Consider the following 13930-nt stretch of genomic DNA (forward strand, 5'->3'; position numbering starts at 1 on the left):
TTGAATGATGTGGCAATCTGTTAGAATATTTAAGGCAACTCTTTCTCTTATATATTCTTTCATCATTAGCTAATTACCTACTTTACACATCACTTGGTCTAAAAAATAGGTATAGAATTTTATATCATTTTCGAATGTAAAATGGTTAATTTAAAGGGACATTTAGCAATGAATCCCATCTCACAAATAAGTATTCTAATTAGTCCTAAGTTTTTTCTGTTAATCTGTTAAGTCTTATTAGTGGAGAGTTTCTTTCCGTGTGGTCCTATTTTTTATTTTGATAATGTTTTGGTGGATAGTTATACCCTTTATTAATGTGATGGGCATGTGATACTTCAATGTGGCAAATATTAATGTGACACTACCAAAAAAAAAAAAAAAATTAAAAACTTCTTATTGTACTTTTCCTAAATGTGACAACGTGACGGATATGATGTGACACTCAAAAACTTTTACTCCAAAAAAAAAATAAAAATTTCTTAGTGTACTTTTTTTAAATGTGACAACATGACGAGTATAATGTAACACTTTAAAAAAAATAAAAGCTCCTTAGTATACGTTTGTCAAACGCAACAATGTGACGGGTATGATGTGGCATGCTAAAAAAAATTAAAAACTCCTTAATATATTTTTTCCAAACATGACATGTGATACTCCAACGTGGTAGATATAATGTAACACTCTAAAAAAATTAAAAACTCATTAATGTACTTTTTCCAAATGTGACACTCTAAGAGTATGATGTGACACTAAAGAACCATTTAGAATACTTTTTTTAAATGTGACACTTCAATGTGACGAGCAAATAAATCATTACACAATCAAAAGGACTAAATAAATCACAAGAAAAAAAATATGAAACTATATAGATTACAATTCCAACATATGATACTTATTAGTCAATCTCCTTAATTTGAAAGGGAATAGACTATTTTAAATTGCACGTCAACCATTCAATCATTTTAATAAGAATAACTTGATTATTTTACCAATTAATTTTAATAATATTTCTAAAATTATGTTCTTACATTGGCATAATGTCAAACAATAAAAATATGAGCAAATTACCAACACCCCCTTAAGATTTGACTAGAATACGGATTCTTCTGAGATTTGAAAAATTACATCTCACCCTCTAAGATTTATATTTATATAACAAATTAACCTCAGAGGTTTATATTTGTATAACAAATTGTCCTCTCCTTTATTATGCAATATAAACCTCAAGGGGCAATTTATAATTTTTCAAATTTCAAGGGAGAATCTATATTTTAGTCAAATCTCAATATCAATTTGTAATTTGCCCTAAAAATAAAACTAATGCAATTAAAACTATAATCGATAAATTGGCACAATAATCAAATTGCATACACGTCGGATATCATTCATTCAAAATTATAGAGATCTATATATATATATATATATATTTATGAAAATATTATGTAAGTTTATTTTTTAGACTTAAAAATATATAAATGAGATAATTAATTAATAGTTAGAGAAATTATAAAAAAAATATATCTTAAATATTTTAATAAATTATCACATCAATTTGAAAAGTAAATTTAATTATTAAGCCTCAGTAGCATTATCCATATATTTATTACCACAACAGTGATCAAAGTTGCCTAGAAAAAATGCAAGCTCTATTTAGCGTAAGAAGCACCGACTGTATTCTAAGTTCCATCTGAATCACAGAGAGGTAGTACTGAAATGGATCAACCAGTAGAAACACTCGCACCACATGTACTCATCTTCCCCTTCCCAGTACAAGGCCATGTAAACTCCATGCTCAAGCTCGCCGAGCTTCTCTGCCTCGCCGACTTCCACGTCACCTTCCTCGTCCCCGATGACACCCACGACAGCCTCCTCCGTCACACCGACGTTCACAAGCGTTTCGAGCACTACGCCCGATTCCGGTTTCAAACCATTTCTGATGGCATCCCTGCGGACAGAGCACGATCCGGTACCGATTTCCTCTCAGACTTGCTAAATTCTTTGAGAAACGTAATGAAACCTCTTTTTAAAGAGTTGGTTCGCTCTAATCGACTGAGCTGTGAGTCAAATCAGCCAATAACGTGCATAATAACAGATGGGGTAATGAGTTTTGCCATTGATCTTGCTGAAGAGATGGGTATTCCCATCATTTACTTCCGAACAATCAGCGCTTGTTCTTTCTGGGCTTATTTTTGCATCCCTGAACTCATTGAAGCCGGCGAGCTTCCCTTTAAAGGTGTGTTTGCCTTTTGACTAAACAAACAAATAAAAATTTTGTTCTGTGTTATTTTTCTTAAATTTTTTAGTCTTGATGTATGTAGGAAACGATTTGGATGTACCAATACAAAGCATACCAGGCATGGAAGGCTTTCTCAGGCGGCGTGACCTTCCTAGTATTTGCCGTGTTGGTGATTTGAGCAATCCAGATTTACAATTGATATCGTCTGAAACCAGGCAAACAACACGACCCCGAGGACTCATACTCAACACGTTTGAAGATCTAGAAGGACCCATACTCTCTCACATACGTACTCAGATGCCGAATGTCTACACCATTGGACCACTCCACGCGCACTACAAAACAAGGCTGGCAGCGGCAGCATCTTCAACGACGACGACGGGGACCTCATCGAATAGTCTTTTGGAAGAAGACAGGAGCTGTTTGACGTGGCTCGACGAGCAACCAACGCAATCTGTCATTTACGTAAGCTTTGGAAGTCTTGCGATCATTACAAAACCCCAGTTGATGGAATTCTGGCATGGTCTGGTAAATAGTGGAAAACGATTCTTGTGGATTATACGGCCTGACTTGGTCATTGGCGGAGATGGGGAGGGTCATATCGAGGCGGAGTTGTCAAAAGCGACCAAGGAAAGGGGGTACATGGTGGGGTGGGCCCCACAGGAAGAGGTCCTGGACCACCGGGCCATTGGTGGGTTTTTAACTCACAGTGGGTGGAACTCGACTTTGGAGAGTATAGTGGCTGGAGTGCCAATGATATGTTGGCCTTACTTTCTGGACCAGCAGACTAATAGTAGATTTGTTGGGGAGGTGTGGAAACTTGGCTTGGACATCAAAGATATTTGTGATAGAGTCATTGTTGCGAAGATGATCAAAGATCTGATGGAGGTGAGAAGGGTTGAGTTTATGAGGTCTGTTGATCGTATAGCTAACATGGCGAGACAATCTATACGTGAAGGTGGATCGTCATATTGTAATTTAGACCGTTTGATTGAGGATATAAGATCGATGAGCCTGGGTGCATAAAATCAGCTTGCACATCATTAATTACTTGTTGGACAAATTATTTTGAAAAAAATCAAAAGGCAAAAATTTGACTTCATGATTTATTAGATATTACGTAGCTTTTTGTGACTTTGTTGGTTAAAGCAAATATTGAGGTTATTTGAAGTTGCATGTCATAAAATAAAATAAAATAAATAAAGGTATTATAACAAAAATTTGTTGTCATTAATGCTTATTGTGTTCTGGTAACATCCACATAAATCAATTCATCTGTCCCACAATACAACTATGATTGGCCTTAGGCCCCGTCTGGGGCTTACCATTTTAGTTAATATAAAAAAATCAAAGATTTTCTTTTCTTTCTACTTTTTACACATCTTTTCGTAATTAATCAAAAAGTCATCCTAAACATATAAATTTTTTTTATCTATTTTTTTACCCAAATAATTAAAAAATTACTAAATTAACCTGTTATCAAACGAGTCCTTAGTTTGAATCCCTACTTGTCTGTTTGTGAGCTGAACGTCATTGTTGCTTCGTGGAAGAGAATAAGAGCTCCACACCGAGACAAAGTTGATGATTATAAATTTGCAGATCCACATCGGAGAACCATTTGGCTCCAAATTAATGTATCAGGAAAACAAAAAAAAAAACAAAAATACCATCATAGAGAATTATTCCCGAATCTTTTTTACTGATGTGCAAGTGTAATAAAAAAATATAAATATTAAATTAGCTTTTGGTACTTCATTAACATAATTTCTTACATAATAAAAGAAGGTAAAACATGAGATTATATGTACTTTTTCCGTTTCAAAATATTAGTTTTTTATTTTATTTTTTATTATCTCAAAATATTAGTTTTTTTTCAAAAATCAAGTACAAAAATAATATAAATTTTTTATTTTGCCCTTATTTTAAATTCATTAACAATATAAAAGTATAATTATGACATTGATATTCCTCAAAAATTGTACTATCAAAGAATAATTTTAGAAAATTAATTTTTTTAAATGTAATAATTGTGCTACCAAAAAAAATTAGATTATCTAAAAGGGACCATTATTTTGAGACGGAAAAAGTAATATTGTTCATATATATGACAATACTGTGACTAAGCTCAATAACAAAGAGACACAGCTGAGAAAAGGTTCACTCAAAAAAAAAAAAAAAAATGTTACCAAAGAATTTCTAACGTTCAACTTTTTTAAATATATATATATATATATATATATAAATTATAACGACGGGTTTTTATTTTTACAATGATAGAAGTTTAAGAAAAAGCATATTTGTTGTCTAAGGTTAAAATTGTACATATCATGTACACTTTTTATTGTTGAAAAAAAATAAAAATAAAAAATAAGTACAAAAGTCAAACCAACTCTACAATAGGCCTTACGAGATGAAAACGAAAGAGAAACAGTCCACATAAATTGGACTAACCTTCATACCTAGAATTGCTTAATTGTATAATCTTTGGTTTTAGATGTAAGGGAAGGTTGTCAATTCTTTTAATACCCCAATTTTTTTTTTCAAGAAAATAAATAAATAAATAAATAGGATCTACCTCATCTAATGACTCATCAAGACAATAAATTATGTGAATGAATGGGATTTACGATATATTAAGATTCATGATTTTTCAATCAAAATAAGATATTTCGTTGATTTTCATCTGTAGTAAGTTAATGAAGATTAATTAATTTGTCTCTTAGTGGAGAGCACTCTTAAATTATATCTTAACCAATGCCACTCACATGTTGATGTGTTGTTAAGCTAAGTTTTTTATTTTTTAGTATAAAATTTTAAAATGTTATAATTTTCGTTGCCATCATCAATTTTTGACCCCAAAAAACAAAGAGAGAAAGAAAATTATAGTTTTGAAATTTGTTGGTCGAAATCCATCAAAGAAGATAAATATTAGATGTGAAATTATGTATAAAAAATAAAATTTTCATTTTAAGAATTTCATTTTTTGTATTTGGAAAATCGTGAAATTTTAGTCTTTAAACTGTAAAGAAGCACAATTCTAAGGGATTGGCCTAATGGATGCAACATGCGGACTAGAAGTGTGTTCCCTCCAGATCTCAAGTTCAAGTGCTCCCTTTAGATCTCAGATTCAACTCGCATTATATGCTATCAACTCCTTAGGGTCACACTCGCGAATTCTATTTGAGATTTGCTCGATTCACATGGAGGGGGCACTTTGCATAGCTTTTGAGATTAGTCGAGGTACATGTAAAATGGCCCGAACCCGATCATGAAAAATAAATAAATAAATAATTGTAAAGAAACACAAAATTTCATGTTTTCTACACAAAAATTGCAAAACTTTATGAAAACTACAAATTTATCAATTTGTAAAAAACAAATTTCTCAATTTATGCGTTGAACAAAATGCAAACTTTCGCAGTTTTGCACTAATTATTTATATTTCACAATTAGATAATTCTATTTACATACTACTAAATCTCTTAATTTATACCATCTTTTTTTTTATTTGTTCAGCTCATACCATACCTAAATTGAAAAATCTAATTTTATCTCACCACACACCCTTATTTTTTAAATAATATCAAATTACCCTCTTGTTCAACAAACCCAAACCCTAACCATAATAACTGCCACTGCTGGCCCTCAACGCCACCACCCCTCCCTTGCCTTTCGCCTTTGGTCACCGTCCTTCCACAGCTTCCCTTCACTCTTGCCACCTCCATCAACCACCACATCCATTGCCAACCAAAACGCAATCACCCTAACCCCAATACCAATAATGTGGCAATCTATTAAGAGCATCCAGATTAGCCTCAATAGATTTTGAGTCAAATTATAACTAAAAAGCTATTTTTGTATTTTAGTTAATATTTTTTTTGTATATACACATTAAATCAAACTCTCTATTCTAAAATTTAATTTTATAAAATATTCATTTTTATGATCTGTTAGATTATGCAAACAACCTGCGCAAATAGCTTCTAGACGCTTCTAGGAGAAGTTTTTCAAAAATAAATAAATAAATAAAAGATGGTGTAGTAGCCGGTCATCCGACCAGATGACCAGTAAGATATCCGATAAACATTGTATTTCATATTCTTAAAATATATATATATATATATATATCAGAGCCAAGTTGGTTGATGATAGTTATCTGTTTAGTTATTTTTGTTTAATTCTTCTCATTTCTTTCTCTGTAATTTAATTCAAGCCTCCTTTATTCTTTCGAATTTCTCATTGTTTTCCACTCTGCTTGTAGTCACCCAACTTTCATCCCACATCTTGTGTAAATCCTCAAGATAGGCAGTTAACAAATATAGGGGTTCCTACAGAGAGTATGAGCGAACACTTAGTATGTGAAAATATGATAGATTATCCAAGAATTTTGAATTTTGAATTACTCTACAGAATCATAATGAGTCGATTATTCCGAAGTAACTCTTCAGTCAACTCTAAATCTACAACTTTAACTCCTATACCCGATACAGTCATAAACGAAGAAAAACATGAATTTCAAGATTTAAAAATCGATTTAAGTTGGAATATCCCAAAAGTCCCTATTAAAGAAATCTATAAAACCAGTTTTTTAAAGTCATCTTTTAATATTGATTTACATGTCAAAACTGTTGAACAAGTTTATGCCTTAACAAAAACACAAGAAACCTATGAGTTATTGACTTAAGAATCAATTAAAAAATATTATCTACTGGATGTAATTTTATTCATATAGGCTTATTTCAAGCAGCAGTAAAACCGTTAACTACTCAAGGACTTAATTTTTCTGTTTTATTATGTTTAAGAGATGCTAAATTTATTAATTACCATGCTAGTCTAATGGGAATGATGGAATTTGGTCTTCATAAAGGACCAGTCCATTTTAATCGTTTTCCTGATTTCACACTAAGTTTACGTGATCCTCACATATTAAAAGCTTTAGCATTAAATATAGGATGAATTACACTAACAATCCCTATAGTTTTGGGGCTTGTGTCACTTTGGTCCCTGACTTTTCAATTGTGACACATTTGACCCTGAATTTTGAATCTTGTTTCAAATAAGGACAATTGAAGATATTATTAGATTTTTCAAGGGTAAAATCGTCAATTTGATAAAATATAAACTAATTTGACAAAAATAAATGTCAAACAAATATTTTTGAATTTTTAAAAATTATTTCTATCCACTAAAAATAAAATTATGTAAAATTGATATATCTTTTAGACATTTATTTATTTATTTTACCAAATTAATTTTTGTTATGTGTTTGGATGATGATCATGCAAAATTAATTTTTTTAAATTAATCATGTAATTTTTATTAATTTTTTTATCAATTTTACATAATTTTATCATTGGTGGATAAAAATAATTTTTAAAAAATAAAAAATATTTTTTTGACATTTATTTTTATCAAATTAGTTTATATTTTATTAAATTGACGATTTTACCATTGAAATTAAACAATGGTATCTTCAATTCTCCTTATTTGGAATAAAATTCAAAATTCAGAGTCAAATGTGTCACAATTGAAAAGCCAGGGATCAAAGTAACACGAGTCCCAAACTATAGGGACTATTAGTGTAATTTGCCCTTAAATATATAAATCTCTGGTGAATTTACTAAAATACTTGGTGGTGCTCATTCTATTGCTTTAATATATCGAATTTATTATAAATATATTAAAACTAATCTTAATGTTCATACTTTAGTTAAAAGCCCGAAAGATAAAAATGTCCTTAAAAGCCTGGAAGATAAAATTGTCCTTATTCAAAGTAGTACTAATGAGTCCAATATTGATGTCCCTACTACAATTTGTTGGAATGATACCCTTCCCGATACTTGGATTACAGTCAGTGAAAATTATTCACACCCACACCAATCTAATAATCAGTGTGTTTGATTTGAGTTTTCTGGATTAAATTTTTTGAAAACTGAGTTTTTTGGTTTTCCGTGTTTTTTTATTTTTAGTGAATATTTTTAAAATTTTAAACTTTTTTTTTTTACTTTTTTAGATACACCTTACTTAAATGTATCTAAAAAGTAAAAAATTTGTCAAAAAATATTTTAAAAAATTAATAAATACATAAAAATACAAAAAATGTGCTAAATTCTTTTTTTTTTTTTTGTATTTTTGGTATTTAGTGAATTTTTAAAAGATTTTTTTTACAATTTTTTAATTTTTTAAGTGTATTTATGTTAGGTGTGTTTAAAAAGTAAAAAAATTGCTTAAAATATTAAAAAAATCAATAAAAACAAAAAAACGCAGAAAATAAGAAAGTAGAATTTTCTGAAAACTGATTTTGGAAAAATGGAACCAAGCAAGCTGAATGATGTCTGACAAATCTAACAACATGATGATGGATCTGTTCACATACGTTTTCATCACCCCAGTTTTAGTCAATCTTCCAGACATAGTACATCTAGTATCCCTACTGATGACGATGAAATTTTTTAGTACTCCTTTATTTACTCGAAAATATCGAAAACTTCTTATTGGTCAACCCTCACACACTACTAATAGTAAGTTAAAAGGAATAGATAATTCCTCTACATCTCAAATTAGTAAACCAATTTATTCAACACACAAACATCTTCCTGAAGACGACACCATATCACAAGATTCCCCTACACAAACTAATTTTGAAGTTGTTTCTCCTGTTAATCCACAATTATTAACTCTTAGTAAACATTTTACTCTAGATCTTAATAACCTTCATTTTGAATTTAAATCTAAAGATAATAAAATAAAATGACAGATTTATCGGAATACTTATAGTGAACAACAACAATTCAAAATAATTAAGAAATTGTATAAATTTATTAATGAGATTGGTACTGAGGTTAATTTCTTTGATTATCTTGAAAATTATTATCAAAAATTAAATACCATTAGAAAAACTAAATGGAAAACTTCCCCTAATACTACTATTTCTTCTAGTCATCCTCCTTTAGAAACCATCCTTATTGAACATAAAAGGATCCATTTTACATGCTTCTCCTTTGAAACTTCCTGGTGATGAATCTGTAATTAAAAAAGTAATTGAACAAAATAATTATACGAATCAATGTTTAAAAACTATTGGTAAACAATTAGATAAAATTGAAACTCATTTTGATGATTACTCAACTAGCAATATATCAACTAGTAAACCTTTAGACAAACCTCTTATTAATCTTCCTAGCACTAGGAAAATGTTAAGTCTAGTTACTCAAGATACTAATATTGTTGAAACTATTGAACAATTATTTACTAAATTATCTACCCCTTCTAACGAAAAAGGAATTATTGTCTTAACACAACAACCACCTTTAGAATTTACTAGTGACTCTGACACATCTACTAATGAAATTAATCAATTAGCACAACAATTTCAAACAACTCATCTTAATCAAATCGTACTTCCGAAAGTTAATCCTACTACTCTTACAAAAAATTGGTATAATAAACCAACTCCATCTGATCTTCAATTTGAAGAAACTAATATTAGCAATTAATTTTTTGTTTCTACCAAAAAAGTTATATGCATGGAATATAGATGGTCTTAGTGGACATCAAATTCTTCAAAAGTTAAATCACATGTCTATGGTAGCTAATAGTTATCTTAGTAATTATCCTGACTATACTCAACCTGAAATCGTCTCTTTACTTACCTCTGGTTTTACTGATGTGCTTAAATCTTGGTGGGACAAATATCTCACTCAGGATATGCGTGAAGATATTCAAAATGCAATCTAAGTTAATGAAAATGACTTCCCTATATTTGATGAAAACATAGGAACAAGTAACCTGATGGCATTAACACTTTAATATTTACCATAATCAAACATTTTATTAGAACACCTACTAATATTCATTTTCACATCAATGATCAACTTAGTAATTTAACTTGCCTTACATTAAGTGATTTTTGTTAGTATAAAGATGTCTTTACTTTTAGAGTTATGCTTAGAGATGATTGTACTAAATCATTTTGGAAACAAAAATTTATTAATGGATTACCTAGTCTTTTTACCCATATAATTAGAGATATCCTTAGTCAACCTACTAGTATTATTGAATATGATAACCTAACTTATGGTGATATAATTAGTACTATTCAGAAAGAATGATTAAAAATGTGTATTGACATGAAACTTAGTCAAAAAGCAACTAGAGATAAACATAAGGCAAAATATGAATTATGTACCTTTTGTGAACAATATGGTCTACCCCCTATAACCCCATCGCGTAAAAAGCATAAGAAAAATAAAATTTTCCCCAAACTATATAAGAAATATTGTAAAAAGCATTCATCCTCTAAATCATATGATCAACATTATGCTAAACCTAACAAGAAATATCGCGAGAAAACTAAAAACTTCAAGAAGTCAAAATCTACCCAAGATGTTACTTGTTACAATTGTGGTAAAAATGGTCACTATTCTAACAAATGTAAAGCTAAAGCCAACCTAAAGGACAAACTTTACCAATTACAAATTAATGAAGAAAATCAATGTCAAATATTTGAAATATTCAACTTAACTAATACCCCGAATCACTCTCCTCATCCATCTAGTACCTCATCAAGTGATCCTAATCTATCTAGTAGTACTTCTGACTATTATTCTCCCACTGATAATATTGATAATGATCCAATTGAACTAGGATGTAATGATACCTGCTGTAAACAAGTCACTGTACTTAGTAAATCCCAACAAGAAGAAGATTCATTAATTGAACTAATTAGTAAACTAAACAATCTTAACTTAAAAAGAAAATATACTAATAAATTAAAATCTTTACTAATGAACAAAGATAAAAAATAATAATAATAATAAAAAAAACCTTATCAAGATAAACTAATTATCAGTTTAACTTTTACTATAGAAAGATTCAAAAAAGCTCACCATAAAGAAGTAACCTTACAACATTTACAGAAAGAAATTCACCAAATTAAATTAACAATTAAATAATTAAAAACTAAAGACAAATCATTAGAAGAAGAAATTGCAATATTAAAAATAAATAAAAGTCTTAATGATTTCCAAAATAATAATGATACTTCCTCTGATGAATCTAGTTCTAATCACGATCCCAACCGTGTCGTCTTTGATAATCGATCAACTTAGTGCTTGTTTGGGATACACTATAAAAGACAAAAAGTAAAAAAATTACTAAAAAGGCAAAAAAAATTAACATTGTTACCCAAAAAACAACCTAAGAGGGGGGTGAATTAGGTTTCTACAAATTAAAATTAATAATATCTCAACAAAATTAACTACTAGTACAACAAATTATTAACAAGCACAGTGATGAATTTAGCAGTAAATGATCAAGTAAAATAACAATGAAGTATAACTAACATACATGGTAAATCAAATGAGCATGATCTAATTCTCAATTTCTTGGCAAGAGCATACCAATCTCAAGACTATAATAGACATAACAGTGCATAAACCAAACAAGGTTGCCAAGCAAGAGCATAAATATGGAGCTAAAGTTCAAGTCACTCTTCCTTGAGGAAAATGATCTTCCTCTTACATTATCAACAACTATTCAGCTCAAAGGTCATGTTGTAAGAATTAAGATACCAAAAGTATAGAGATACCAAAATAATCGGAGATACTAAAACAATCAGGTCTCTTTTTCTCCCTCGATGACATTTTCAACAAAATCAAGCACAAGGAGGGAGTATGGTACAACATATAGGATGAAAGAATGTAAGTCTCATTATAGCACAAATAATCATCCACATCAAGGTAGCTCTATGATGCCAAAAAAAAATGATAGCACATAATGATCATACAATTGAAGCTCATACCATTTGACAATAATGGGCAAAAAAAAAATAGTAACATGTGAAGGTGCAAGTCCATAAGTTTGATATCAAAAACAGAATAGAAACTGAGAGGATTTTAAAAAATAATCAAGTTTAAATTATTCCCCTTGTTTCATTTGGCAAAATCAATAGGAGATATGATAAATGAAAGCTCATAACTGAAATGTTCTCCTCAATAATATCAAATAGGATGCCAAATATTACCAATAAGGATGCCAAAATGATACCAACATGCAATCTACCAAGGATACCAATATGCAATCTAGAAGATTTAACAATCATATCTCAAGCATTATGTAGAATACCAAATATTGCTCATAATAAGTTAAACTCAATATAATCTCATGGCACTAATGTAATTCAAAAAAATGAAGCATGTTCAAGGTATAGCAATCCATATGCCAAAAAAAATCATGAATTTCAATATATAGCACACATTTAAGTATAGGCATGATTCTTAGGCAAGAGCATCGTCAAAGAGTATACATTGCAAATCATATGAGGCATAATCAATCTTTTTCATATCAAAATAATAACAATATTAGCTCAAAGGATATAAGATATAATTTTTACCTCAAAAGCTTAAGAGAGTGTAAGAGGCATACCTTTGGTTCATGAGTTAGAAGCTTTTCAATCTTTAATTTTCTTTCATGAGGAGTTCATCTCAAAAGGGTTTAACAAGTACGTTAGCAAATTGATTTCTCCTCCTAAGTTAGTGCTACCCTTTTCTATTTTATGTAAATATATCATTCATAGAACAATCACTATTACTCAATAAAAATACAATACAAATCACTTCTTATCACAAACTAAAAAGGTGAAAAATAATTCAATGATCAAACAAGGGTTTGGAATGCTATTTTTCAGAACTTTCAAGTTGTAACGCATGTCATAATATGAATAAGAAAATAGTTTTATGCTCTTTCTTTTAAAAATGATGCAACAATCTCATTTAATCACATAACATTATCAAGAGGCATTTTCATCAATTCAATCTACATACTCAAGTATGATAAAACATTTTACTCAATGTGGAGCACAACATGAATGCTATAAAAAATTAATTCAACAATTTATCAATCAAAAGCATTTAATGAGATGTATGCCAATATAATCCATATTCAAAAGATATTCAATAGGATAGATGCAATGTCTCTACAAACATATGATACTTCTTTTCATTTAGACATTATTGATGGATCATAATCAACGAATTTCATAACTCATTCAAATATTCCAATATAAAGCATATAAGTATAAAATTTTCATATTGAGCATATTCTTCAGATCATAACTGTACAATTCAAAATATAAATAGTATACATCTTAAAAACATGCTATGATATTAAAATTGATTCTACAAAGATATGACTTAAAAAGGAATTAACATATTAGTGTGAAGTCATATATAAGATATGAAAAGTATGCTCACAAAACATATTTATCACTTCTTATCTCTTTTTCATAGCAATGGATGACATGATATACAATATTAATGAATACATGAATCATTCATATTCTAATAGGCATTCATCAAAATAATGTAATTCTCATTTTTGAGTTCAATGAATGTTTGAAAGAAACTAGCAAAACATGACTTAGCAAACTTAGTACAATTAGGTTACATGGAAGCAATGATTAGATACAACCTATTGTACACAAATCACACCTTAAAGAATATAGAACTTTAAGCTTAAAGGTGTGTTAGGAGTTATACCTTTGTGTACCTCTTTAGAATCTTTACCCATACATTACCTTTTTTGTTCATCTTAGTGATTTTCATTTCATCATTCTTCTTCTTGTAGTGGCTGATTTTGCTCTTTAGATTGACCACTCTTGTTGTGCGTTTCCTCTCCAAGTCCTTGGTGTTCTTT

The 13930-nt window shown here is 29.7% G+C and overlaps 1 protein-coding gene across 1 annotated transcript; it reads left to right on the forward strand.

The window, feature by feature from the left end:
- Nucleotides 1-1596: 1596 nt before the first annotated feature.
- On the forward strand, nt 1597-3456 carry LOC114258665 (7-deoxyloganetic acid glucosyltransferase). Its single transcript, XM_082876004.1, has 2 exons — nt 1597-2233; nt 2319-3456. The coding sequence occupies exons 1-2, from the start codon at nt 1714-1716 to the stop codon at nt 3260-3262; spliced, it is 1464 nt and encodes a 487-aa protein (XP_082732130.1). The 5' UTR covers nt 1597-1713; the 3' UTR covers nt 3263-3456.
- Nucleotides 3457-13930: the final 10474 nt, after the last annotated feature.

The sequence above is a fragment of the Camellia sinensis genome, chromosome 1 (assembly GCF_055761805.1).
Source record: "Camellia sinensis isolate YWXY chromosome 1, ASM5576180v1, whole genome shotgun sequence".
Classification (NCBI taxonomy): domain Eukaryota; kingdom Viridiplantae; phylum Streptophyta; class Magnoliopsida; order Ericales; family Theaceae; genus Camellia; species Camellia sinensis.

Coding starts and splice junctions, on each gene's coding strand:
- LOC114258665 (XM_082876004.1), top strand. CDS start 1,714: ATGGATCAACCAGTAGAAACACTCGCACCACATGTACTCATCTTCCCC. Junction 2,234..2,318: donor CGGCGAGCTTCCCTTTAAAG/GTGTGTTTGCCT, acceptor TGATGTATGTAG/GAAACGATTTGGATGTACCA.